The sequence below is a fragment of the Salvelinus fontinalis genome, chromosome 10 (genome assembly GCF_029448725.1).
Source record: "Salvelinus fontinalis isolate EN_2023a chromosome 10, ASM2944872v1, whole genome shotgun sequence".
In the NCBI taxonomy this organism is placed as follows: domain Eukaryota; kingdom Metazoa; phylum Chordata; class Actinopteri; order Salmoniformes; family Salmonidae; genus Salvelinus; species Salvelinus fontinalis.
The window spans coordinates 30,740,200-30,764,998 of record NC_074674.1 but is presented as its reverse complement, the minus strand read 5'-3'; the positions used below and the strand labels follow the sequence as shown (position 1 = coordinate 30,764,998).

The following is a 24,799-nucleotide window of genomic DNA, read 5'->3' as shown; positions in this document are numbered from 1 at the left end:
CGCCAATTTGTGCACATTCATTGTTTCATAACTTAATTGTGTGAATTGTTTGATTGCTAGTGTATATTAATTCCCAATTGCATAAATGACCAGTAGTACATTTACCATTAATTCCTAAACTACAATGTTTGTCACTTTGGTTACTGTAATTTCTGTCAATGCATTCAATATTATTCTTCCATCGTTTTCATTATCAGTGTGGACACATTGTTTGTAGAGTGCACAACCTATGCTACATTTGTGAGAAACAAGTTTGTTTATTTCATTCCATTTACGAGTTTTGTGAATTTAGTCAGCGTCTTTTGTCTGGAGCGCTCCTGTCAATGTTAGGATGCGCACGCATAGAGGTAGACCTATAGGCTACCTGGCCTACATGTAAATGTAGACATATAAATGTGCCCATTTGGGAATCTGATAGTTTCTGATTGGTTTAACGCACCAGTGCTAATGACCCGTGGAGCTTCTCAAAGTAAGGTTTCCTTCGCCTCAAACAGAAAGCAAACAGTCTGTTTTTACATCCATTGAGAATTACAATGGTTCCTCAATGTATTTAAATAATCTTTCCACCTCTCTCCCTTTCGATAACCACTCGGAGTGAAAGGGAAAAATGTCATGCTCTGATCAAGTGGAAATGTCATTAAAAAAGGCCTTCCTGATTACTTCTTATTAGTGCTTGACTTGGACTGAAATAGTTTCCGGTACTCATTTTGGGTGCTGGTGCTGTTTATATTGTTTATATACTGTTATATCCAGGCTGTATAACATCCGACCTTGTTTGGGAGTCCCTTAGGGCAGTGCACAATTGGCTCAGCGTCGTTCAGGTTTGGCCAGAGTAGGCCATCATTGTAAATAATTATTTGCTCTAAACTGACTTGCCTAGTTAAATAAAGAAAAATATTTAGGTGCAAGAGCTCCACAATACTTTTGAGCTAATATTCTATAAGAGGAACAGGAGCTCAAGCAGTAGAACATTTAAGGTGCTGGTACTCAGCTCCGGTGAGCTGCTGTCCAAGTCAAGAACTGCTTCTTATCCCATGCACAAATAGCCTACAGCTGTGTCTGTCCTGAGCTCACTGGCACGTTGTAACTCTGAGCCCCCAGAATATTTTATATAATGTTGCAAGTTCGCTAGCACATTCGGGCTGGACCCAAGTTACTAGTTGAGCCAATGTTGCAAGTTTGTTGCAGACAGGTCATGTGTAGCCATTGTGATTTTGTAGGATATTTATTTTTATCGCCAGATTTTCTACCTGCAGGCTGCAATGTTTTTATTGTTGGCTTTATGTAGGATATTTTTACGTAGTTGGCAATGACAATAGCAGTTACTTTTTAGGTTTGTTTAATTTTTATTTAGATTTGGATAGAATTTTGATTAACCACATGACAATGATTTTGAGATATTAAGACGTTATTATAAAATGGTTTAATGAAAATGTGCATATGAAAACCATAACTGGCACGCAGATCGGTAGAAATGGTAAGATAAATTGGCATTCCACATGAGAAAGGTTCATGACTTTTTTCCTCATGGTTATCTAGCTCTCCTGCGCCATCTTGAGGCATTTGTCTTATTTCATCAAACCGGAAGCTAAATGCATGGAGTTGATTTTATTAAAACGCCAAAGGTATGTCTATATATAGAAATATGCACGTTTGAAATTTTAGACCAATCAATTGGTCGAAAGAACAGACTGCTTTCGGTCGACCAAGATCCATTTTAGTCGGGGACAGCCCTAATTAAGATTTTGCCGCCCGGCACCACATTTTCCTAAAAGAAACTCAGCTTCACACCTACGCAAACATCTCCTTAGTTGCCAGACTCCCTGGCTCCAGAATTTCCTCTCTCTTGCTCAACCTTTTCCCCTGGTATTAAGTGTAAATGTCTGTGGTCTTCCTGTGAGCAGTAGCCACCATCGTGGCCTATCTGAAGGAGGTGGAGTCTCCCTACGAAGTCCTTGACTTTATCCGCTCCTACCTGGGCGACACTGTGGAAGCCAAAGAGTTTGCCAAGCAGTTCCTGGAGCGGCGTGCCAAACAGAAAGCCAACCACCAGAGACAGCAGCAGCAACAGCAGGTGTGTGTTATATGTATATTGAACAAATATTAACGCAACATGCAACAATTTCAATTTTTTTTGAGTTACAGTTCATGTAAGGAAATCAGTCAGTTGAAATGAATTCATTAGGTCCTAATCTATGGATTTCAAGACGTGAATACAGATATGCATCTATTGATCACATGTACCTTAAAAAGAAAGTTGGGGCACGGATCAGAAAACCAGTCCAGTATCTGGTGTGACCACCATTTGCCTCATGCAGCGTGACACATCTCCTTCACATAGAGTTGATCAGGCTGTTGATTGTGGGCTGTGGAATGTTGTCCCACTCCACTTCAATGGCTGATGCGAAGTTGCTGGATATTGGCGGGAACTGGAACACGTTGTCGATCCAGAGCATCCCAAACATGCTCAATGGGTGGCATGTCTGGTGAGTATGCAGGTCATTAAGGAACTGGGATATTTTCAGCTTCCAGGAATTGTGTACAGATCCTTGCGACATGGGGCCGTGCATTATCATTCTGAAACATGAGGTAATGATGGCGATGAATGGCATGACAATGGGCCTCAGGATGACGTCACGGTATCTCTGTGCATTCAAATTGCCATCGATAAAATGCAATTGTGTTCGTTGTCCGACGCTTATGCCTGCCCATACCATAACCCCACCACCACCATGGGGCACTCTGTTCACAAAGTTGACATAAGCAAGCCGCTCACCCATACGACGCCATACATGCCGTCTGGCTCTTCACCAGTGGCCATTGAAGGTGAGAATTTGCCCACTGAAGTTGGTTACAACGCCGAACTGCAGTCAGGTCAAGACCCTGGTGAGGATGACGAGCACTTAGATGAGCATCCCTGAGACAGTTTGTGTAGAAATTCTAGAGTTGTACGAACCCACAGTTTCATCAGCTGTCTGGGTGGCTGGTCTCAAACGATCCTGCAGGTGAAGAAGCCGGATGTGGAGGTCCTGGGCTGGCTTGGTTACATGTGGTCTGGGGTTGCGAGGACGGTTGGACGTACTGCCAAATTCTGTAAAACGACGGAGCAGCTTATGGTATCGAAATGAACATTAAATTCTCTGGCAACAGCTCTGGTGAACATTCCTGCGGTCAGCATGCCAATTGCACGCTCCCTCAAAACGTGAGACATCTGTGGCTTTGTGTTGTGACAACTGCACTTTTAAGAGTAGCACATTTTACATGTTGTGTTTATATTTTTGTTCAGTATAATAATAAATATATATTCCGTTTAGCAGACTCTTTTATCCAAAGCAGTTTAGTCATGTGTGCATACATTTATACGTATAGGTGGTACCTGGAATCAAACTACCATGGCCACTACCCACTACCCTGGCATTACAAGCGCCATGCTCTACCAACTGAGCTACAAAGGACATTAGTGTATTTTGTGTATTTCGTTGACCAAAAGATTACAATGAAATCGATTTTAATCCCACTTTGTAACACAATAAAATGTGAAGAAGTCCAACGGGGGTGTTTGTGGTGTGGATGTGTAAGACATTATCAGTAACCAACATCCCTCTCCCCCACCAGCTATCAAAAGAAGTTCCAGGACTGTCCGTGAACAACTTTCCTCTACAGGTAGGCTCCACCAAGTCATGATCAACACTCTTTTTATAATATCAATCTATCCTTTCCTAATGTTGGAGCACTTATTGGAATTTGCAAATACCCAATATATTGTCAGTAACCACGTTGTTCTCTCTCTCTCTCTCCCCTCTCTCTCTCCTCCCCCCTCTCTTCTGTGTAGTCCATGTTCCAGGCAGCCCAGATGGGGAAGGGAGGAATGTATGACAGCCAGGCTGCAAAGATGAAGAAGAAACAGACCATAATGCTTCACTCCGACCCCAGTATCTTAGGTACACGGACACTCAGTCAATAATACATACAGTATATTTATTAAATGTCTCGCAGCACAGTGAAAAGTAAACTAAATGGAGTGAAGTATTGAATAGTTGATTTTTTTATATACAGGTGTTAGGGTCCTCACAGGCAAAGTTTATTCATCCCATTGGGTCGTATAGCTGCAAAGACAATATATGACGATACAAGCACATATATTTGTCACCTAGGCACGGTCAACTCCTTACACATCTAGAAAGCCTATACATCTCTGTTGCTAGGCAGTAACTTAATTGGTTCCTCTCACTGTTGTAGTCATGGTCCTGCCTGATGCTAGAACCTTCATGTGCATGTATGTGTGTGTGAGATAGGACTGTAGTAGCAGGGTCGCTAGGGTGTGCCCCTCTGGCCCGCCTCCGCGGTTTCTTCTCACTTCGGTTTACTTGACCTCGAACCGAATTCCTTGCTCCTCCGTAGTTCTGCAGTTGGCCTGCCTTATCAAAGACTAACTGTTGCCCTTCGCCTCCCTCAGTAACTTTCCATATTCACCCTTCATTGACACAGAACATAAACAATTATCATACATGTAATGTAATCAGGAAGTTCTTATATAACTTGTTCTCAACTAGCCTACATGGTTAAATAAAAGTGAAATAAATAAAAAAATATATAGTGATATTTATGTATTTAGTTACTCTCCCATTTTGGATTCCATCCACAGAATACCGTTAACTTCTGAAATGTGCTTTCCAAATGTTCAAAGTAGTGGAATCCATGCTGGATGTGAATAGAAGTGAACCATGGTGTTTCTCCTTCAGGATATTCATTCCTGGGCGCAGGGGAGAGGATGAGCCTGGGCGAGATGGAAACAGTAGAAGATTATTGATCCACAGCATCTACCTGAATCCACCTGAGGCCTTATACCTGGCATATGACACACACACACACACACATTCACAGACCGACATACGCACACACACAATGACGAATGTGCACTGCTGAGCAACTTTGCCCCCTCTTGGATGAGGACCTGGTAAAGTACTGTTTTCTCCCTCGTCTCTGTGAGAGGGGCCGGTAGGGGTGTGCAGAGAGGAGTACCCTTCCGCACTTCTTACAATTAAGCACCTTAAACTAAACTAATGCACTTTATTACATGGGGTTTCAATATTTGAAATGAAGTTTTGCTTGTTTTTTGTTTTTTTGTTGGTTTTAGGATGCAAAATGTGCATATTGTGCATATATTATGTCTATGATATGAATATACACAAGTGGATGTGTGTGTGCAAACATACCCAAGTAAGGAACTGGAGGTTACATCTCTGATAATAATGGTGAGGGGTTGGGGGAGTGATGAGCATTTGTTTTAGAAAGTATATTCTTTTTTGAAAAGAGACATTGTTGTTTTTTAAACATTGATATAGAATGTAAAGCTATAGCAAATGTACATTTTATTAAGAAAAAACTTGAATGTTTGCACTTACAAAAACAAACAAAAGTTGTTGTGGGTAAGTAGTGGAAGAAAAATATGTTTCTGAATGCTGGTGTCTGTGTGGTAGACTCAAAGCCTGCACACTTTTTATTGCTTACAGAGATGCATAAAAAGGCCATGTTTTTACTTTGTTCCATGAAACTTTTTTTACTTTGTGAAGAATGTATGCAATTTGTGCCCATGTTAGATGTATGAGTGATTAGTAGCCAATGAATGTGTGCATGTTATTTTTGTACATGGGTTCTTCAAGCGAGAGTGGGAGTGGATAGGACTCTTTTCATCCAATCTTTCATCAGCTCCTCATCCCCTAGATGACTTCATGATGGTCTGCGTTTCTGTCCAGTTACCTGACTGGCCGCTCGTGTTCTGGCATTGGTGCTTTGCTGCCCTCATGCTCTTCTCTCGCGACGAGTCACTGAGGTATACAGGCTCTGATTCGCTGATTGAACTGTGAAAGCAAATGTCTTATTTCAAGGCAGATTTCTGGGGTATATTTTACTGCAGTACAGGCCCTGTCTCTCAATCTCACTCTTGTTAAAAGAACCATGAATAGTTATGTTTAATAATTATCTTCCTTGTGGTTATGAAAGTTGGTAAGACCAGAGATGTTCCTTGCATTTTTCAAGGGGATCTATTGCCTTTAACGACATGCCAGTGTTGAGGTCTTGCTTTCCTGTTTCCAGGCTGTTTTGCAAGCTATTGCCACTGCTTGTTTTTTTTTATAGCTAGTCCTTTCTCTTGTTGCTTTTTGAATATGTTTGTCTGTTTAAAACAAAGTGGAAAAGTATTTGGACTTGATATGGAGCACTTTTGAGGCTGCTAAGCTTTTGTATTTTTATATTGTTTTTTTTGCTTCTTATATATATATAAAAATGAATGTATTCCAAAAACAGTGCAGTGAGATGAAGCCAGACTTTAAACAAATGGTAATGCGGAGAGTTTTGGGGATAAAGTATTAAGAGTCCCTGAAGATGAGATAGTGTAAATTAAACCAAGGTGGACACTGCTGAACACACTGCCTACTGCTCTCTGAAGAACTTCTCGTAATAAGATGAAGACGTCTGTCTATCACCAAGCAATGTTGTCGTCCTCGATAGTCTGGATACAGCGGCAAATCCTTTCAAACATGATGGACTCATTACAAACCTATATACCGAGGAAATGGTATGGAAAATGTAGCAGTAGTTTTTCAAAAGATTAATCTGTCTCCTTTTGATCTTTGAATGTCTGGGTTGCAACTTCATTAATTGTTTTCTTTCTCTCTAATTGCCTACAACTTGTGAAAATTGAGTGTTTGAAGATGTGGCCGGAGGAATGATCGGTACTTCATCTGCAAACTGAAACTGTCTTCGCTTTAACCATTTTTTTAATTCTGGATTGTATTTTTTTATTTAAAAAAAAAAAGGGGGAATGAACAATTTGATTTAGACTGGTGACAACTAATATGTGGTTATTTGAATCCATGGGTTTTTCATGGGTTCTTCAAGAAGAGATCCGAAGATGGATAAAAAAATCTATTATGACTCCTTTCATGCTCCTTGAGCCTCCTCCACAGACTAGTTCCTCAGGCCAGCCTCCTAGCCATAGCTGATTCCCCTCTGTACAACATACTGTGCAACATGTCTCATGGGGTTTGGTGGGCTGGAACCATGTGACTATAGGTTGCCTGTTTTAAATTATGGACATTTTAAAGAGATTCAACAAATGTTCGAAGAAATTAAAATATACTGGAGAGAACATATTTTTATAACAGGCCTACAATTGGAACCTTTCGAAATCCAAAACTACTGGACAATGGACTGACGGGGGGGGACTTGTTCATCTTCCACTTGTGCTTTTGTTGGTTTTAGTTACAGAACAGAGTGTAGGGAGATGGACAGGTTTGTGAGATGCCCCTGTCTCCTTGTATTTACTCTTTTACTGGACAAGGATTGCCTTTCCCTGGACATTCTCCACAAGAAAGGACAGCATTAAGGATGACCTTGACACCGAAGTGAACCAGATTCTTCGGCGTATCAGAACAATACTGTGGCTCTCTGAAGGTCAGTGCAGAAGGCAAGTTGATGTGGCCATCTGCTTTTAGGAAGGGGCTCACTGGGGCAAATGTATATTCTTTTTTTAGATTTACTTTTGCTGAATTTCTAGGTTACTGGCTACCTGAAGTGGCATGTAGGACAGGTAGAGTCCCCGGGGAGCTAGATAAATTATTTGACTAAAGATTCTATTTAATAGCTTGCTGTACCAACAATGATAGTTATTCAGAGGAGAGTTGGGTAATTAATAGGTTCCTCAAGATGTGTCCGTTTAATGAGGTTGGACATCTAGATATATCCTGGTGTCTGGACAAGCCGATCTGTTCCTCATGCTATACCCATGGGGGTCTGGGATTTAATATTAGTCTGATATTATAACCCGGATCATAATAGATTAGTGTTTAATCATCCTTGTCTTAATAGTTATGTCTTGTTTCTGCAGGCCAGGAGGATACCTCATGGACACTCGCCGCCACCACCTCCTTGCTTGGTCCATGTAGTGGCCCCTCTGCTGGATGACTAGCTGCAAAGTGAGGAGGTGTATCATGGGCTAAGATGTGTGGGCTCTCATACCCTGAATGACTGGGCTGTTCTGGACCACAGTTGGACATGGGATTGTCTCAGAGGAGCAGACAGTAAAGGAGAGAGACTCCCAGACACAAGCTTTGTCCTGGACTGGACTAGACAGAGGAAGACTGAACCCAGCTGATTGAGGTCTCAACCAGGAGTTAAGACTCATACACATGCACCCACACACAGATCTGATTGGCAAGTTTCAACTCCTGGATGTAAATAGTGAATGTTTAATTTGACTTTACTGGTTGTTGTGTAAGACTTTTTGACTCATTTGGTTTTACTTGCCTTAACTGGACAGAATAAAATTGCCCATGAGTGATTATTTCTCCCCACCACCCCTACGTAGTAATAGGTTTGACCTGATGGAGTGTATGGAATGATGGCTGGGTTGGTTTGGGACATCCTTTGATGTTCTAGCTGAGCAGTAAAATGATTGAAGTAATGGGGATTAGTGAGAATGCTGTAAAAAGAGAATGCTAAAGCTATTAGAGGAATGTTTGTAATGCAAAATTGGTTTAAAGAAGTTTTGGGGAAATGTTATGTTTATTACCTCTTCTTGCTACTCAAACACAGCAGAATTGTAGATGGGGCTGGGCATTGTAAATAGTTTTTACTTTGAAGAGAAGTGTAACAGAATAAATAAACTAATGTGTGAAATGCAATATTAAGGTGTCACATTCTCTACATATTGTTTTAAAGGGAAGACCGATCAACACAAATGTTGACCGTGCGCAGCAGGTTGCCGTCATATTGCATCTGAACACAGAAAATGTTCTGTTCCTTTCTGGATGATTCCACATGTTGAATTGCCAGCTTTTGTCAACACCCAGCAGGCGATCTACTGTGCAAGACGGATGTTCTTTGTTGGTCTGTCTTTCCTTTAACACTAAATCATGTGTATCTGCCTGCAGTTTTACATGTTGCCCACATGGGGGCATGGTATGTTCAGTTTTATTGTCCTATACGCCACACTCCTTTTTGCTTTCCCAATCATCAAACCACTGGAAATGAGCTGCTGAATTGTTACATTGTAAAGGAAAAGCATCTGATACAGCAGTGGTTACCAAACTGGGGCACTACTTTTTTGGGGTGTGTGTGTGTTTCATCAGTTCCTCTTGTCATGCCAGTCATTGCATACCTTAAAGCTATAACTTGTCAGAAATGTTCAGATCAACTAGCCCATGTCAGCAGGCAAGTTTTAAAAAAATTGCCCATAGATATTGTAATTCTGTCACTCATATCACATCATTAGACATGCAATATGTATAGAATTCTAAGATAATGTGCTTTAAAACTGCAGTTTTCTTTGCACACCATTACAAAATGTGTAGAATTGCAGGAAATAAGCTTTAAACCTGCAAAATTCTCTCCACCAAGAGGGGTGTGATCAGTCCTTGTGCTCTTTGAAATAGATGTGGCGTGTGTGCGCGCAAGGGGTGGCGGGATGTTCGCCAATGCTAGAAAGGGGCGCCAAGTGAAACAGTTTGGGAACCCCTTGTCGTGTTTGGTCCTATATTTGTAATCCCAGCCCCGTCCCCGCAGGAGGTCTTTTGCCTTTTGGTAGGCCGTCATTGTAAATAATAATTTGTTAACTGACTTGCCTAGTTAAATAAAGGTGAAAAAAAAATACAGAATAACTGGTGGGGGAGCTACAGGCTTGTTACTGCACATTAGTCATTTCATATGTAATCTCTCGTAGATCGACGTAAAAATAACTAGTACTGTAGAACCTGTTGCAGGAATTTGATGTGGGGGATAACTAGCAGTAGTTCTGTTTTTTTTGTCATAGGTTATGTGGACAAATCACGTTTTCTTAGGCGTGAGCATCTTTCTATTTGGGAAGGGACATTCGGCCCGTAACTTGCAAAGCGAGATGGAGCTCCTTGTTCCAGTTCTAGAATTTCTTAATCAGTTCTATTAACACATATGTACCCAGAACTTAATCAAGCAGCTGACCAATTACGTGAGACTTTAGTTCTGGGTTAACCGAGATTAGCCATACTGCATCTGCCACAATATTTGGGACAAAATCTGTGACACATTTTAAGAAAGTTAAGGTCAACATAACTTTGACCTATAGGGTACATATCAGAAATAGCTGTATAAAATGCTTTTAAAATGGAAACCTTGATGAATGTTTAACTTTGTTGGACAAGTGGTTCTGAAGTGTCATGAAATTGTTTCAAATTATAAACTCAGCAAAAAAGGAAACGTCCCTATATCAGGATCCTGTCTTTCAAAGATCATTTGTAAAAATCCAATAACTTTGCAGATCATTGTACAGGGTTTAAACACTGTTTTCCATACTTGTTCAATGAACCATAAACAATTAATGAACATGCACCTGTGGAACGGTCATTAAGACACTAACTGCTTACAGACGCTAGGCAATTAAGGTCACAGTTATGCAAATTTAGGACACTAAAGAGGCCTTTCTACTGACTCTGAAAAACACCAAAAGAAAGATGCCCAGGGTCCCTGCTCATCTGCGTGAACGTGCCTTAGGCATGCTGCAAGGAGGCATGAGGACTGCAGATGTGGCCAGGGCAATAAATTGCAATGTCCGTACTGTGAGACACCTTAGACAGCGCTACAGGGAGACAGGACAGACAGCTGATCGTCCTCGCAGTGGCAGACCACGTGTAACAACACCTGCACAGGATCGGTACATCTAAACATCACACCTGCGGGACACGTACAGGATGGCAACAACAACTGCCCGAGTTACACCAGGAATGCACAATCCCTCCATCAGTGCTCAGACTGTCTGCAATAGGCTCAGAGAGGCTGGACTGAGGGCTTGTAGGCCTGTTGTAAGGCAGGTCCTCACCAGACATCACCAAAAACAACGTCCCCTATGGGCACAAACCCACCGTCGCTGGACCAGACAGGACTGACAAAAAGTGCTCTTTACTGACGAGTCGCGGATTTGTCTCACCAGGGGTGATGGTCGGATTCGCGTTTATCGTCGAAGGAATGAGCATTACACCGAGGCCTGTACTCTGGAGCGGGATACGATTTGGAGGTGGAGGGTCCGTCATGGTCTGGGGCGGTGTGTCACAGCATCATCGGACTGAGCTTGTTGTCATTGCAGGCAATCTCAACGCTGTGCGTTACAGGGAAGACATCCTCCTCCCTCATGTGGTACCCTTCCTGCAGGCTCATCCTGACGTGACCCTCCAGCATGACAATGCCACCAGCCATACTGCTCATTCTGTGTGTGATTTCCTGCAAGACAGGAATGTCAGTGTTCTGACATGGCCAGCGAAGAGCCCAGCTCTCAATCCCATTGAGCACGCCTGGGACCTGTTGGATCGGAGGGTGAGGGCTAGTGCCGTTCCCTCCCCAGAAATGTCCGGGAACTTGCAGGTGCCTTGGTGGAAGAGTGGGTTAACATCTCACAGCCAGAACTGGCAAATCTGGTGCAGTCCATGAGGAGGAGATGCACTGCAGTACTTAATGCAGCTGGTGGCCACACCAGATACTGACTGTTACTTTTGATTTTGACCCCCACTTTGTTCAGGGACACATTATTCCATTTGTAAGTCACATGTCTGTGAAACTTGTTCTTTTTATGTCTCAGTTGTTGAAACTTGTTATGTTCATACAAATATTTACACATGTTAAGTTTGCTGAATATAAACGCAGTTGGCAGTGAGAGGACATTTCTTTTTTTGCAGAGTTCATATAATATAACCAACTTTGAAAGGACCAGCTACAACTATTGTTTAAAAACCACCTATATTGTGCCATTGACATTAGAATGTTGGAAGTTTAACCATCGAATTCCATTTACTGGGGTAGCTATGTTTTTTTAATTTGTAACTTTGTGGCTATAGGCAACAAATTGCACACACACACTGCTAGAACAGGGTTTTAAAAAGATTTGTAGATTCAGGTCCGTCACAGAATTCACTCATCTTTTTCCAATACGGCTGCGAAACAACTCTGTGGTCTTATTGGCCAATTTCGCATGACCATACCTGTATGAAACATAATTGTAGTATGCCCAAAAATATCTTAATGTTAAGTGATGTAGAGTATGCAACCACATGAGCCAGGTGTGCCAGTTATAGAAGATTGCCACAATTCTGTGAATAATTGAATAATGTGCCCAAAGATCTGTCTGCATTTCTGAAGATGTTACCACAATTCTGTGAATAATTTGACATCTTTATATCTGGCTCATGTGGTTGTGTATTCAACATCACTAGGAACATATTAAGATGTTTTTGGGCATAAAACAATTACAATTCAAATGGGTAAGACCACATTAAATTGTATGGTGGCCATATTAGGGAAAGAAATGGTTCACAGTTACCCACCAGAGACATTTTTGGAACGTTCAGGTCAACATAAATTACCTTTGACCTCTCCAATGATATTATTAATGGGTTTAAGTGAACAATAACTTGTTGTATACTGACCATTGTTTGTCATAGGGTAAAATCCCTATTGGGAAAATGTATGGGATGGAGGGATGAGAATGATAACACACACAAAGCTACCATAGCAGTGCAGCAATCACACATTTTCCAACTCTAGGGACATAGCCCTTCAAAAAAATCACTTGGACATGGTTAGCCCAAGTGAGCCCCCCCCCCTTGTCATAATGGTGAAAGGAGGATAGAAATTGTAAATGATGGAAGTTCAGACTACTGTTTACTAATGATTAGAGGGCATTTTTCATCTAGGAATGTGTGAGGATAATGGTCAATAGCTGCAACCTGGTCTCAGAGCATTGTGTATTATTGTGTACATAAATCTGAGCCTCCAAGTATGAAATGTTACGTTTCATATGTATTCATTTGTGGATGTCCAGAATCCATTTCATATATGTTACACATTACAATTAATTTGTTACGAATTTGCAAAACATACAATATGTTACGAATTCGCAAAACGTATGTTACAAATTCTGGATAGGTGCCAAACGTTAGCTAGCTTGCAATGTTAGCTAGGCTAGGGGTTAAGTTTAGGAGTTAGGTTAAAGGGTTAGCTAACATACTACTTCGCAACTACATAGCAAGTGGTTGAAAAGTAAAAATTACAAAGTTGTCTGTGATGAGATTCAAACTCGTAACCTTTGGGTTGCTCGACTTTTATATGCATACCCATCCACCCCGACCAACCACCCTACTTTTGTTTTTCCTTAAGTAACCATCTGTCTTACATAACGTAACATATCTTACTAAATGGAGTATATTGGATGTAAGTACATAATAATACGAAATGCTCTGAGACCAGGTTGACAATAGAGCTACACTCTGGAACACACACATATAGGTTGGCATAGACCACTCCAGTCCATCCCTCCCCCTTCTCCTAGCTGCTCTCTATCAGTGTGAACCACAGTACGATATTTTGAGTTCAGAGCGTTGGAGAAGGATGCAACCAACCCAAAGCGGTATTGTGAACAGGAGAAGAGACCAGAATAAGTTAACCGGGATGCATTATTTTTGAATGCGCCAATTTTCACACCGACACTTCGCCTGTCATTCAAGTTTGCTAGAAGAAGTTTAACCAATATTGTACCATAATAAAAGATAACGGACGGATGGAAGGGGCTATTTTTGTCCGCTAAGACTCAAAGGGATAAAATAATGGAGACAACTCTGAAAGCAATAACGCGTTAAGCATTCAAGTGCTGCAGTGTTTATAAGAGCACAGAGGACAGGCAATTATCAATTTGGGTCAGTGAATGCTCGCTTATATACCATAGTCCAATGTTGTATGTGTGCAGAGGGAAATTGGAGCGAGCAAGCCTGTGCATCCGGATGGCAAGTGGTATGGAGCGAGCAAGCCTGTGCATCCGGATGGCAAGGTAGTCTATGCAAAATAATAGATAAACGCCCACTATCCAAAAGTATCCTTTCAAGGTAGCCTATTGATAGGAATTTACGCTGATAATCTGGACAATCGGTGCATATTCATTTGTCCGGGGTGGTGACATTTGGAGAGTGGGTGGACAGTCGCCTTATCATCATGCAATGTCCCGTAATTGCTAGACACGTTTCAAACCAGAAACCTACATGTGGCCGCTGATGCACTTTAAACGCAAGACTAGAGAGGTCGACACATTGTATCCCCTCACACATTCCAACTACTGTGAGTGTTGTCTCTGGTTGATTGTTTTTGTTGTTGAAGTTTTTCCTTAGGTGTTTGCCCAAGTCACGCTATAGCTGTGCACTCCGAGGGATTTATTGAACTTCGTTCGCACTCTTTGTCTAACTCGATTCCCCGTCCCTTCTTTTTTCGGGGGTAAAATGGCAGTAGAGAGCCAAGGAACAGGAATGGCTTTCGCGTTTTGGGACGGCTGTAATGGTTTGGGATTTATTTTTATTCTTCTTGTGGATTTACTGGGAATAACTGCAAGTAACATGGAACCTATTTATTGGAATACATTGAACAAGAGGTAAGTGTTTAAACTTTAATTTCACATAGGCTAGCATACCGTACTTTAGATTTGTTATACATTTTCCCCACAAAACACATTGCTGTCCGATTATGATTGACTGAATAGATAATGCAAAGGACCCCGTTCATTGACTGCCGATCAAAGCATGAAGAACAGTAGGTTATATTGGTGACATTGCATGCAGAGTGGCATTTGAAGACAGATATTAAATGCTTTACAATTACCACCTCATGGGGAACATACCTTTGGGACACTGAATTATTATTTTGTGAGCTTCGATTTCAGGTCTCGAATTTACATGGGTTCACTCAATATCCAACTGTAGACTAGACTAGCCTAGGCCTAGTTGTTGCTGGTGGAAGTGAGTGGTGGTGTGGATACTGACTTCGTTGGAGAGGATTACAGTCGAGGAAGACTGTGCCTGGAGTTTACTGGAAACCGGTCCTATTCAACAGATCGGTGTCCCTCCTATAGTTAAATATAGACCAGTGTAAAACCATAGCATACCATTTCAGTCCATAGAGAGCAAGGAGATGGCAATGGGGTTGTTATGAGTGGAAATGCCTGTTTTTGGCAGACTGCTATTATGTCAGTGTTGCGTGAGAGAGGGAGTGGTCTTCACGCATGATTGCACCCTCATAAAAGGTCGCGTGCGTGTAGTCCGCTCGTTCGTTCCTCGATCCCCTCCCACCTGTGCAGAGGTTGGAATACACGCGAAATGAACACTATGAAAGCCATTGAGAACCTGGCCTGGATTTGTCCCACACTGTTAAAGCAAATTCCTCTTATCAAAGCTCAGACTTTCACATATTCTGGCAAGCATGCGGTAATTCCGCATCAATTCATTTGAAGATGTTGGGGGTTTAGCCCAATGCAAGTAGGGGGGTCCGGGTCATCCTCAATTAGCAACAAATTAGGAATTTCAACAGCTTAAATTCATGGATTTGGTGCACATTGAGATGAACATTGAGATATAAGAGAGAAAATATTTTTCAGGTAACTTTCACCTTCCCACCTACCACAGCATGCACTTCCAGTACTCAATTACAATAGCTACTGTGGGTCTCTACACTGGAGTACATACATCTACAGTGTATTGCCAAAAACTACCATACCACTCAACAACTTCAAACATACTCTGACCTGGCCAACGAGCCACACACACACACACACACACACACACACCCTCACACACACACACAGAGAGAGACACTTAACAGTAATTAGAATCCATAGAGCAGCTTTAAGTGGTAGTCTACTTTCTCTGTGTTGTCTGTTGCTGTCTCTTTTTTCTAGTCCTGTCCTGGTTAAGTGTCAAAGTAAACAATTGTTTTAATAGTCATTTCACAGGCCTTTTCACCTCACCTGATAATTCTTTGTTAACCATGTTTGACCTTTTCACTATTTGTATTTCACCTGTTATAATCTGTACAAGTATATACAACTAATTAGAATGTATAGATCAGCTAGAAGGGAATAGTCTCTGTGCTCAACCCACCTCTGTTCTCTCTCCATCTGCCCTCTTCTGTCACTTTCTCTGTCTTGTCTGTTACTGTCTCGTGTAGGGTTGGGTGGTTATTTATTTATATACTCAACAAAATTATAAATGCAACATGCATCAATTTCAATGATTTTATGGAGGTACAGTTCATAAGGAAATCAGTCAATTTAAATAAATTCATTTGGCCCTAATCTATGAATTTCACATGACTGGCAGGAGCGCAGCCATGGGTGGGCCTGGGAGGGCATAGGCCCACCCACTTGGGAGCCAGGACCAACCAATCAGAATGAGTTTTTCACTACAAAAGGGCTTTATTACTGATAGAAATACCCCTTAGTTTCATCAGCTGTCTGGGTGGCTGGTCTCAGATGATCCCGCAGGTGGAGAAGTTGGGGGTGGAGGTCCTAGGCTAGCGTCGTTACACGTGGGCTGCGGTTGTGAGGCCGGTTGGACCTACTGCCAAATTCTGTAAAATGACGTTGGAGGTGGCTTATGGTAGAGAAATTAACATTAAATTCTGTGGCAACAGCTCTGGTGGACATTCCTGCAGTCAGCATGCCAATTGCGCACTCCCTCAAAATTGAGACATCTGTGGCATTGTGTTGTGTGACAAAATTGCACTCTTAAATGTGCAAATTGCACATTTTAAGGGTGGCCTTCTATTGTCCCCAGCACCTGTGTAATGATCATGCTGTTTTAATAAGCTTCTTGATATGCCGCACATGTCAGGTGGATGAATTATCTTCGCGAAGGAGAAATGCCCTCTAACAAGGATGTTAACAAATTTGTGCACAATATTTGAGAGAAATAAGCTTTTTGTGCGGATGGCACATTTCTGAGATCTTTTATTTCAGCTCAGGAAACATTGGGACCAACAATTTACATATTGTTTTTATATTTTTTTATTCGGTGTGTGTATACAAAAAAAAATAATGTTTTTTTTTTAATGCTTTTTTTTTTAAACGCACAAAACCATTTAGGCAACATGGATCCTGATCCAGGAGGGTATTGAATGTCTCTTATCTGGGTACCAGTCTTTTTAGCTAACATGCCACGTGATGTCATTGCCAAAGAGACTGGCCTTAAGGCAATCTCAACGTTCAATATGCAGCTGGTTTTACAGCGGAGTTGCTCATTGGTTGTTGGAAATAACATTTATTTTCCATGACATGTGGAACCTCAAATAGAATTATAAAGTCAAAAACAAACATTTAGCTTTTAGATAGACAAGTTGTTTTATTTTTAGAAAATCTTTTTGAGGTTGGAATTGCAGGATGTATTTAGTTTGAGAATTTAGACGTGAGTTCGCAACTTTTGACAGACTGGTTTTGTCTGGACAAACCAAAACCACATACCAACGTGTTCTGTGGAGAACAAGTTCCTGTATTTGGATAATTGTTTTGATTGGAGTATAGCTTTTTGGGCCCTCCGAGTGGCGCATTGGTCTAAGGCACCGCATCTTATCTCTTGTCTGGTGTTCCTCCATCATATCCTACTCTCCTGTTGCTGTCTCTGTCTTGTCTGGTGTCCCTCCATCATAGCCTACTCTCCTGTTACTGTCTCGTCTGGTGTCCCTCCATCATATCCTACTCTCCTGTTGCTGTCTCGTCTGGTGTTCCTCCATCATATCCTACTCTCCTGTTGCTGTCTCGTCTGGTGTTCCTCCATCATATCCTACTCTTCTGTTGCTGTCTCGTCTGGTGTTCCTCCATCATATCCTACTCTTCTGTTGCTGTCTCGTCTGGTGTTCCTCCATCATATTCTACTCTCCTGTTGCTGTCTCGTCTGGTGTTCCTCCATCATATCCTACTCTTCTGTTGCTGTCTCGTCTGGTGTTCCTCCATCATATTCTACTCTCCTGTTGCTGTCTCGTCTGGTGTTCCTCCATCATATCCTACTCTCCTGTTGCTGTCTCATCTGGTGTTCCTCCATCATATCCTACTCTTCTGTTGCTGTCTCGTCTGGTGTTCCTCCATCATATCCTACTCTCCTGTTGCTGTCTCGTCTGGTGTTCCTCCATCATATCCTACTCTTCTGTTGCTGTCTCGTCTGGTGTTCCTCCATCATATCCTACTCTCCTGTTGCTGTCTCGTCTGGTGTTCCTCCATCATATCCTACTCTCCTGTTGCTGTCTCGTCTGGTGTTCCTCCATCATATCCTACTCTTCTGTTGCTGTCTCTGTCTTGTCTGTGAGTGAGTGAGTGTGTGGGGTTAGGGATGGCAGGGGGCTTCTGACATCTAAAGCAGAGTCGTGTATGCTTGGTAAACGACTGTAAACCATTCTGAGTGCAGTCTGTCATCGCTCCAGGGGAAGTTGTTGTACAACTCTCCCCCTCAAATGGGCATTAAAAATTCATCCTTCACAGACTGCTCAATATTTAATGAATCGTCTGCTAATTGGCTGAGGATAAAAGCCTGCTTAACTGGGCTAAGCGTTTCAGATTAAAACATTTTAAAGATTGGGAAAAGAAAGGAAACACCGATACAGTGTCAGGAGACTGAGCTCTCTGCATCTTCACATGGTCATCCTTATTACCCCCTTACACTGCTTTATATAGCCAGAGTGTTACACCCCCAGAGTAGGAGTGCATGTGATTTGTGTATGAGAAAGGAGTAAGTGTGTTTTATTTGCTTGTGTATTTTTTTGTTTGTGCATGTTGTTCCCAGGGGTGTAGGTATTGTTGTTGTTGGTCTGTGTCCATTCCCAATCAGTCACTCAGCATCTGACTCAGTTGGGGTGTTTAGGGGCGAGCAAGATGAAAGATCATTGTGTGAGCAAACACTTGAGTTGAGAGAGAATCAATGTGGTCGAGCGAGCAGAGGACGGGTCCCGCAAACGCAGGCTGGTGCACGCAAATTAAACTTGAGAACTTGCGAGTATGACTTTGAGCGAACAGAACTGCATTGTCGCATGCAATAAATTAATTGGAGAGCAGGGATTTTTATTCCCCTGACTACATGTCAAGACTCAAATGACTGCACTCACAAATACGATGCATCCCCACACGGATGTCTCCTCCCCATTTAACCCCAATTTTCCAGTTTGCTCTCCAAAATCCACCTTGCGCTCAGAACTTCATACTATCGTTTTAACAGGAAAATTCTACCCAATGAACATAGTGTGTAGCAGTCTACTGAAATGCAATTGGTCATGTTTTTGGATCAATCACGAATGCTCTAACCAGATTTTAGAGGTTTCCATAAGGTTAGGGTAAAACATGCTACACATAAAACATTTCAGAAAATGTGCATAATATATCTGCAGTAATAATGGAGTGATAGTATTACTTACCCGCCAGTGTTGTGATTCGCTGATATTCGCCTATTGATTTCTCCCCCCGGAGTGGTATCAAAAATTGTCTGATTATGTGGCTGTGTTATCTAGTGGAAATCGCTTTGTCATCTCAAACAGCTTTTTGAAGCTGGTGGACCCAAACCAAAACTTTTGGTTTGGGTCCACCAGCTTCAAACAGCTGTAAAAATGATTTTTTTTTATTGAAAATATATTTTACAGTGATTTAGATACAATATTCAGTGCTTGATCTCTCACAAAATCTGACATTGAGCAAACCGTGTAGAATTTTTGCAACCAGGAAATGACAGAGCGATTCCACTAGATAACACAGCCATAAAGTCAAAACAGCTTTCCCATTTTGACAACAGATGTCACTCCGGCAAGAGAAATCAATAGGCAAATATCACAGCCAATCACAACACTGGCAGATAAGTTATTGTTAAACACTACAATTCCAATATTACCGACATTTTTGGAAATTAGAATGCACAAATGAATTTAAAAAAATTGTAACACCTTTTTATGTTTAGGTTTAAAATAAGATTAAATAGGCAGGGTTAATGACTTTGGCTGTGGTAACTGGTGACCACCTATTTTTGAGCACAGAAGAGGAAAAGGTGAATGATGGCTGACAATAAAGAGGTAAGTTTGATCGTTTTTCAGTAGAGAAACTAATAAACTGTTTTGTGTAGTGTTAGCTAGCTACATAGTTTTCTTTGCTAGCTTTGTATCTAAGATAATCGTGTAACTTTGAGTAATTATCGGTTAGCTAGCCAGCTAGTTTCGCCTGCCGCGCTGCTGTCCTCCTACCTAGCCAACACTGCTAGCTAACACTGCTAGCTAGCCAACTTCTACCGAATAGCAGCACTGTAGAAACTTACATTACAACGGAACGACTTGATTAGCGTAGTGTTAGCTAGTTGTCTTTGCTGTCCTTGTATCCATGATAATTGTGTAGTTTAGAGAAATTTAGAGAAACTGTCGAGGTCACCTAGCCAGCTTCACTTTCAACAACGCAGCTACTGCTAGCCAGGCTACTTCACCAGCCAGCAGTACTATATCATTTTAGTCAATAAGATTTGTAATTTTATTGATTTTTTGCTACGTAAGCTTAACTTTCTGAACATTCGAGACGTGTAGCCCACTTGTCATTCTAATCTCCTTTGCTTTAGCGTAGCCTCTTCTGTAGCCTGCCAAATATGTGTCTGTCTATCCCTGTTCTCTCCTCTCTGCACAGACCATACAAACGCCTCACACCGCGTGGCCGCGCCCACCCTAACCTGGTGGTCCCAGCCCGCACGACCCACGTGGAGTTCCAGGTCTCCGGTAGCCTCTGGAACTGCCGATCCGCGGCCAACAAGGCAGAGCTCATCTCAGCCTATGCCTCCCTCCAGTCCCTCGACTTCTTGGCACTGACGGAAACATGGCTCACCACAGATAACACTGCTACTCCTACTGCTCTCTCTTCGTCTGCCCACGTGTTCTCGCACACCCCGAGAGCTTCTGGTCAGCGGGGTGGTGGCACCGGGATCCTCATCTCTCCCAAGTGGTCATTCTCTCTTTCTCCCCTTACCCATCTGTCTATCGCCTCCTTTGAATTCCATGCTGTCACAGTTACCAGCCCTTTCAAGCTTAACATCCTTATCATTTATCGCCCTCCAGGTTCCCTTGGAGAGTTCATCAATGAGCTTGATGCCTTGATAAGCTCCTTTCCTGAGGACGGCTCACCTCTCACAGTTCTGGGTGACTTTAACCTCCCCATGTCTACCTTTGACTCATTCCTCTCTGCCTCCTTCTTTCCACTCCTCTCCTCTTTTGACCTCACCCTCTCACCTTCCCCCCCTACTCACAAGGCAGGCAATACGCTTGACCTCATCTTTACTAGATGCTGTTCTTCCACTAACCTCATTGCAACTCCCCTCCAAGTCTCCGACCACTACCTTGTATCCTTTTCCCTCTCGCTCTCGTCCAACACTTCCCACACTGCCCCTACTCGGATGGTATCGCGCCGTCCCAACCTTCGCTCTCTCTCCCCCGCTACTCTCTCCTCTTCCATCCTATCATCTCTTCCCTCTGCCCAAACCTTCTCCAACCTATCTCCTGATTCTGCCTCCTCAACCCTCCTCTCCTCCCTTTCTGCATCCTTTGACTCTCTATGTCCCCTATCCTCCAGGCCGGCTCGGTCCTCCCCTCCCGCTCCGTGGCTCGACGACTCATTGCGAGCTCACAGAACAGGGCTCCGGGCAGCCGAGCGGAAATGGAGGAAAACTCGCCTCCCTGCGGACCTGGCATCCTTTCACTCCCTCCTCTCTACATTTTCCTCTTCTGTCTCTGCTGCTAAAGCCACTTTCTACCACTCTAAATTCCAAGCATCTGCCTCTAACCCTAGGAAGCTCTTTGCCACCTTCTCCTCCCTCCTGAATCCTCCTCCCCCTCCCCCCCCCCTCCTCCCTCTCTGCAGACGACTTCGTCAACCATTTTGAAAAGAAGGTCGACGACATCCGATCCTCGTTTGCTAAGTCAAACGACACCGCTGGTTCTGCTCACACTGCCCTACCCTGTGCTTTGACCTCTTTCTCTCCCCTCTCTCCAGATGAAATCTCGCGTCTTGTGACGGCCGGCCGCCCAACAACCTGCCCGCTTGACCCTATCCCCTCCTCTCTTCTCCAGACCATTTCCGGAGACCTTCTCCCTTACCTCACCTCGCTCATCAACTCATCCCTGACCGCTGGCTACGTCCCTTCCGTCTTCAAGAGAGCGAGAGTTGCACCCCTTCTGAAAAAACCTACACTCGATCCCTCCGATGTCAACAACTACAGACCAGTATCCCTTCTTTCTTTTCTCTCCAAAACTCTTGAACGTGCCGTCCTTGGCCAGCTCTCCTGCTATCTCTCTCAGAATGACCTTCTTGATCCAAATCAGTCAGGTTTCAAGACTAGTCACTCAACTGAGACTGCTCTTCTCTGTATCACGGAGGCGCTCCGCACTGCTAAAGCTAACTCTCTTTCCTCTGCTCTCATCCTTCTAGACCTATCGGCTGCCTTCGATACTGTGAACCATCAGATCCTCCTCTCCACCCTCTCCGAGTTGGGCATCTCCGGCGCGGCCCACGCTTGGATTGCGTCCTACCTGACAGGTCGCTCCTACCAGGTGGCGTGGCGAGAATCTGTCTCCTCACCACGCGCTCTCACCACTGGTGTCCCCCAGGGCTCTGTTCTAGGCCCTCTCCTATTCTCGCTATACACCAAGTCACTTGGCTCTGTCATAACCTCACATGGTCTCTCCTATCATTGCTATGCAGACGACACACAACTAATCTTCTCCTTTCCCCCTTCTGATGACCAGGTGGCGAATCGCATCTCTGCATGTCTGGCAGACATATCAGTGTGGATGACGGATCACCACCTCAAGCTGAACCTCGGCAAGACGGAGCTGCTCTTCCTCCCGGGGAAGGACTGCCCGTTCCATGATCTCGCCATCACGGTTGACAACTCCATTGTGTCCTCCTCCCAGAGCGCTAAGAACCTTGGCGTGATCCTGGACAACACCCTGTCGTTCTCAACTAACATCAAGGCGGTGGCCCGTTCCTGTAGGTTCATGCTCTACAACATCCGCAGAGTACGACCCTGCCTCACACAGGAAGCGGCGCAGGTCCTAATCCAGGCACTTGTCATCTCCCGTCTGGATTACTGCAACTCGCTGTTGGCTGGGCTCCCTGCCTGTGCCATCAAACCCCTACAACTCATCCAGAACGCCGCAGCCCGTCTGGTGTTCAACCTTCCCAAGTTCTCTCACGTCACCCCGCTCCTCCGCTCTCTCCACTGGCTTCCAGTTGAAGCTCGCATCCGCTACAAGACCATGGTGCTTGCCTACGGAGCTGTGAGGGGAACGGCACCTCAGTACCTTCAGGCTCTGATCAGGCCCTACACCCAAACAAGGGCACTGCGTTCATCCACCTCTGGCCTGCTCGCCTCCCTACCACTGAGGAAGTACAGTTCCCGCTCAGCCCAATCAAAACTGTTCGCTGCTCTGGCACCCCAATGGTGGAACAAACTCCCTCACGACGCCAGGACAGCGGAGTCAATCACCACCTTCCGGAGACACCTGAAACCCCACCTCTTCAAGGAATACCTAGGATAGGATAAAGCAATCCTTCTGCCCCCCCCCCCCCCCTTAAAAGATGTAGATGCACTATTGTAAAGTGGCTGTTCCACTGGATGTCATTAGGTGAATGCACCAATTTGTAAGTCGCTCTGGATAAGAGCGTCTGCTAAATGACTTAAATGTAAATGTAAATGTAAACCAACTAGCTTAGCTAATCAACTATCATTTCAATATTGAAGTAGGTAGTTGTTTAATATTCTGTTTTAAAAGCAGGTTATTAGGTTAACGATAGTAGGTAGGAAGCTAACGTTTAACTCTGTGGTTTAACCAAAGATGGTTTCGTTTACTATACCGTCTCTGGTTTAACTTAGAGCATTGTAAGTAATTAACGAGGGGTTTAGTAGAGGAAGAGGACTTGGAAGAGTAGTATGACTGGGAAGGAGTGGCAGAAGAGCGGGGAGAGGCATGGTGAGAACAGACCACTGAAGTATAAGAACAGACAGTGAGGACTCACTGTGGAAGAGGGCTATGATTGAGGGGAAGTCGAGAGGTCAGGCTCCGAACCAAATAATAGCTAATATTGTAAAACGCTAAGCGCATACTTTAAAATGATTTGAATAGATTTGATCACTTTTAATCTGTCAGGTTTTGTGCAGTTACAATAAATGAGAATGACGTCAAAAACAATTCTCTCTCCATACCTCTTTCCATGCAGGTCCACTGTCACTAATATGTGGTGGTGAAGTCCCAATGGGCACAGACGTCAATTCAACGTCTATTCCACGTTGGTTCAGCGTAATTTAATTGAAATGACGTGGAAACAACGTTGATTAAACCAGTGTGTGCCAAGTGGGGTTGTTCTTTGCTCAGCTGACAGACCAGAGATACAGGAGCCCATTCGGTTCCAAGTTGCCTACCTTGGCTCTCCTCTACGTACAGCATTCTGGGGACTTCCAGCAGGTAACTATGACATCCACTAATCACTCCCGTAACTTAATCATTAGTGGTACTGAGACTTCCTTGAATGGAGGATAGCTCTCTACGAGTAGGGTTGGGAATGAAATGACAGCAGGCTGTTCAATACTGAGCCATACTGACTGACGTGTCGTGGATTGGTAGTTTGGCTCAATCCAGTCCCAAATCATGTGCGATCACTTATTTGGCTAAATGATTATCCATAGTTGCCTCTTTTGATACAGCCACAGCAGTCATAAAATGGACTGTTACCTTGAACTCCAATTGAACTCTGTCTATGACATTTCCCAACCTCTTATTTTCCTTTCTCTCTCACTCCAGTTGTTCTCAGGAGACGGTCAGTGTGCGTAGAGAGAACCTTGTTTGACCAGGTGGAGTCAGGCTTCTACATCATCGCCCTGGACCACTACACCAACAAGGCAGAGGACACCAACTTTGGACCAGTGAATCACTAACTCATCTTATGCCTTACACAACTCAGCAC

General features: G+C 43.3%; 2 protein-coding genes across 5 annotated transcripts in view; both read left to right on the top strand.

Annotated features, from left to right (window-relative positions):
* Positions 1-8,684, top strand: part of LOC129864000 (GRB10-interacting GYF protein 1-like) — a 44,096-nt gene extending 35,412 nt beyond the window's left edge. For all 4 annotated transcript variants that reach the window (XM_055936518.1, XM_055936517.1, XM_055936516.1 and 1 more), the window contains 5 exons: positions 1,905-2,074; positions 3,616-3,663; positions 3,833-3,941; positions 4,743-7,455; positions 7,889-8,684. In XM_055936518.1, the coding sequence (XP_055792493.1) occupies positions 1,905-2,074; positions 3,616-3,663; positions 3,833-3,941; positions 4,743-4,810 (395 nt within the window). In that variant the 3' untranslated portion in view covers positions 4,811-7,455; positions 7,889-8,684. The remainder of the gene's footprint in view (positions 1-1,904; positions 2,075-3,615; positions 3,664-3,832; positions 3,942-4,742; positions 7,456-7,888) is intronic.
* Positions 8,685-13,341: 4,657 nt separating this feature from the next.
* The window catches only part of LOC129863999 (ephrin-B2-like), a 63,566-nt gene continuing 52,108 nt past the window's right edge, over positions 13,342-24,799 (top strand). Inside the window, exon 1 of the mRNA XM_055936513.1 lies at positions 13,342-14,437. Coding sequence (XP_055792488.1) covers positions 14,289-14,437 — 149 coding nt within the window. The 5' untranslated portion in view covers positions 13,342-14,288. The remainder of the gene's footprint in view (positions 14,438-24,799) is intronic.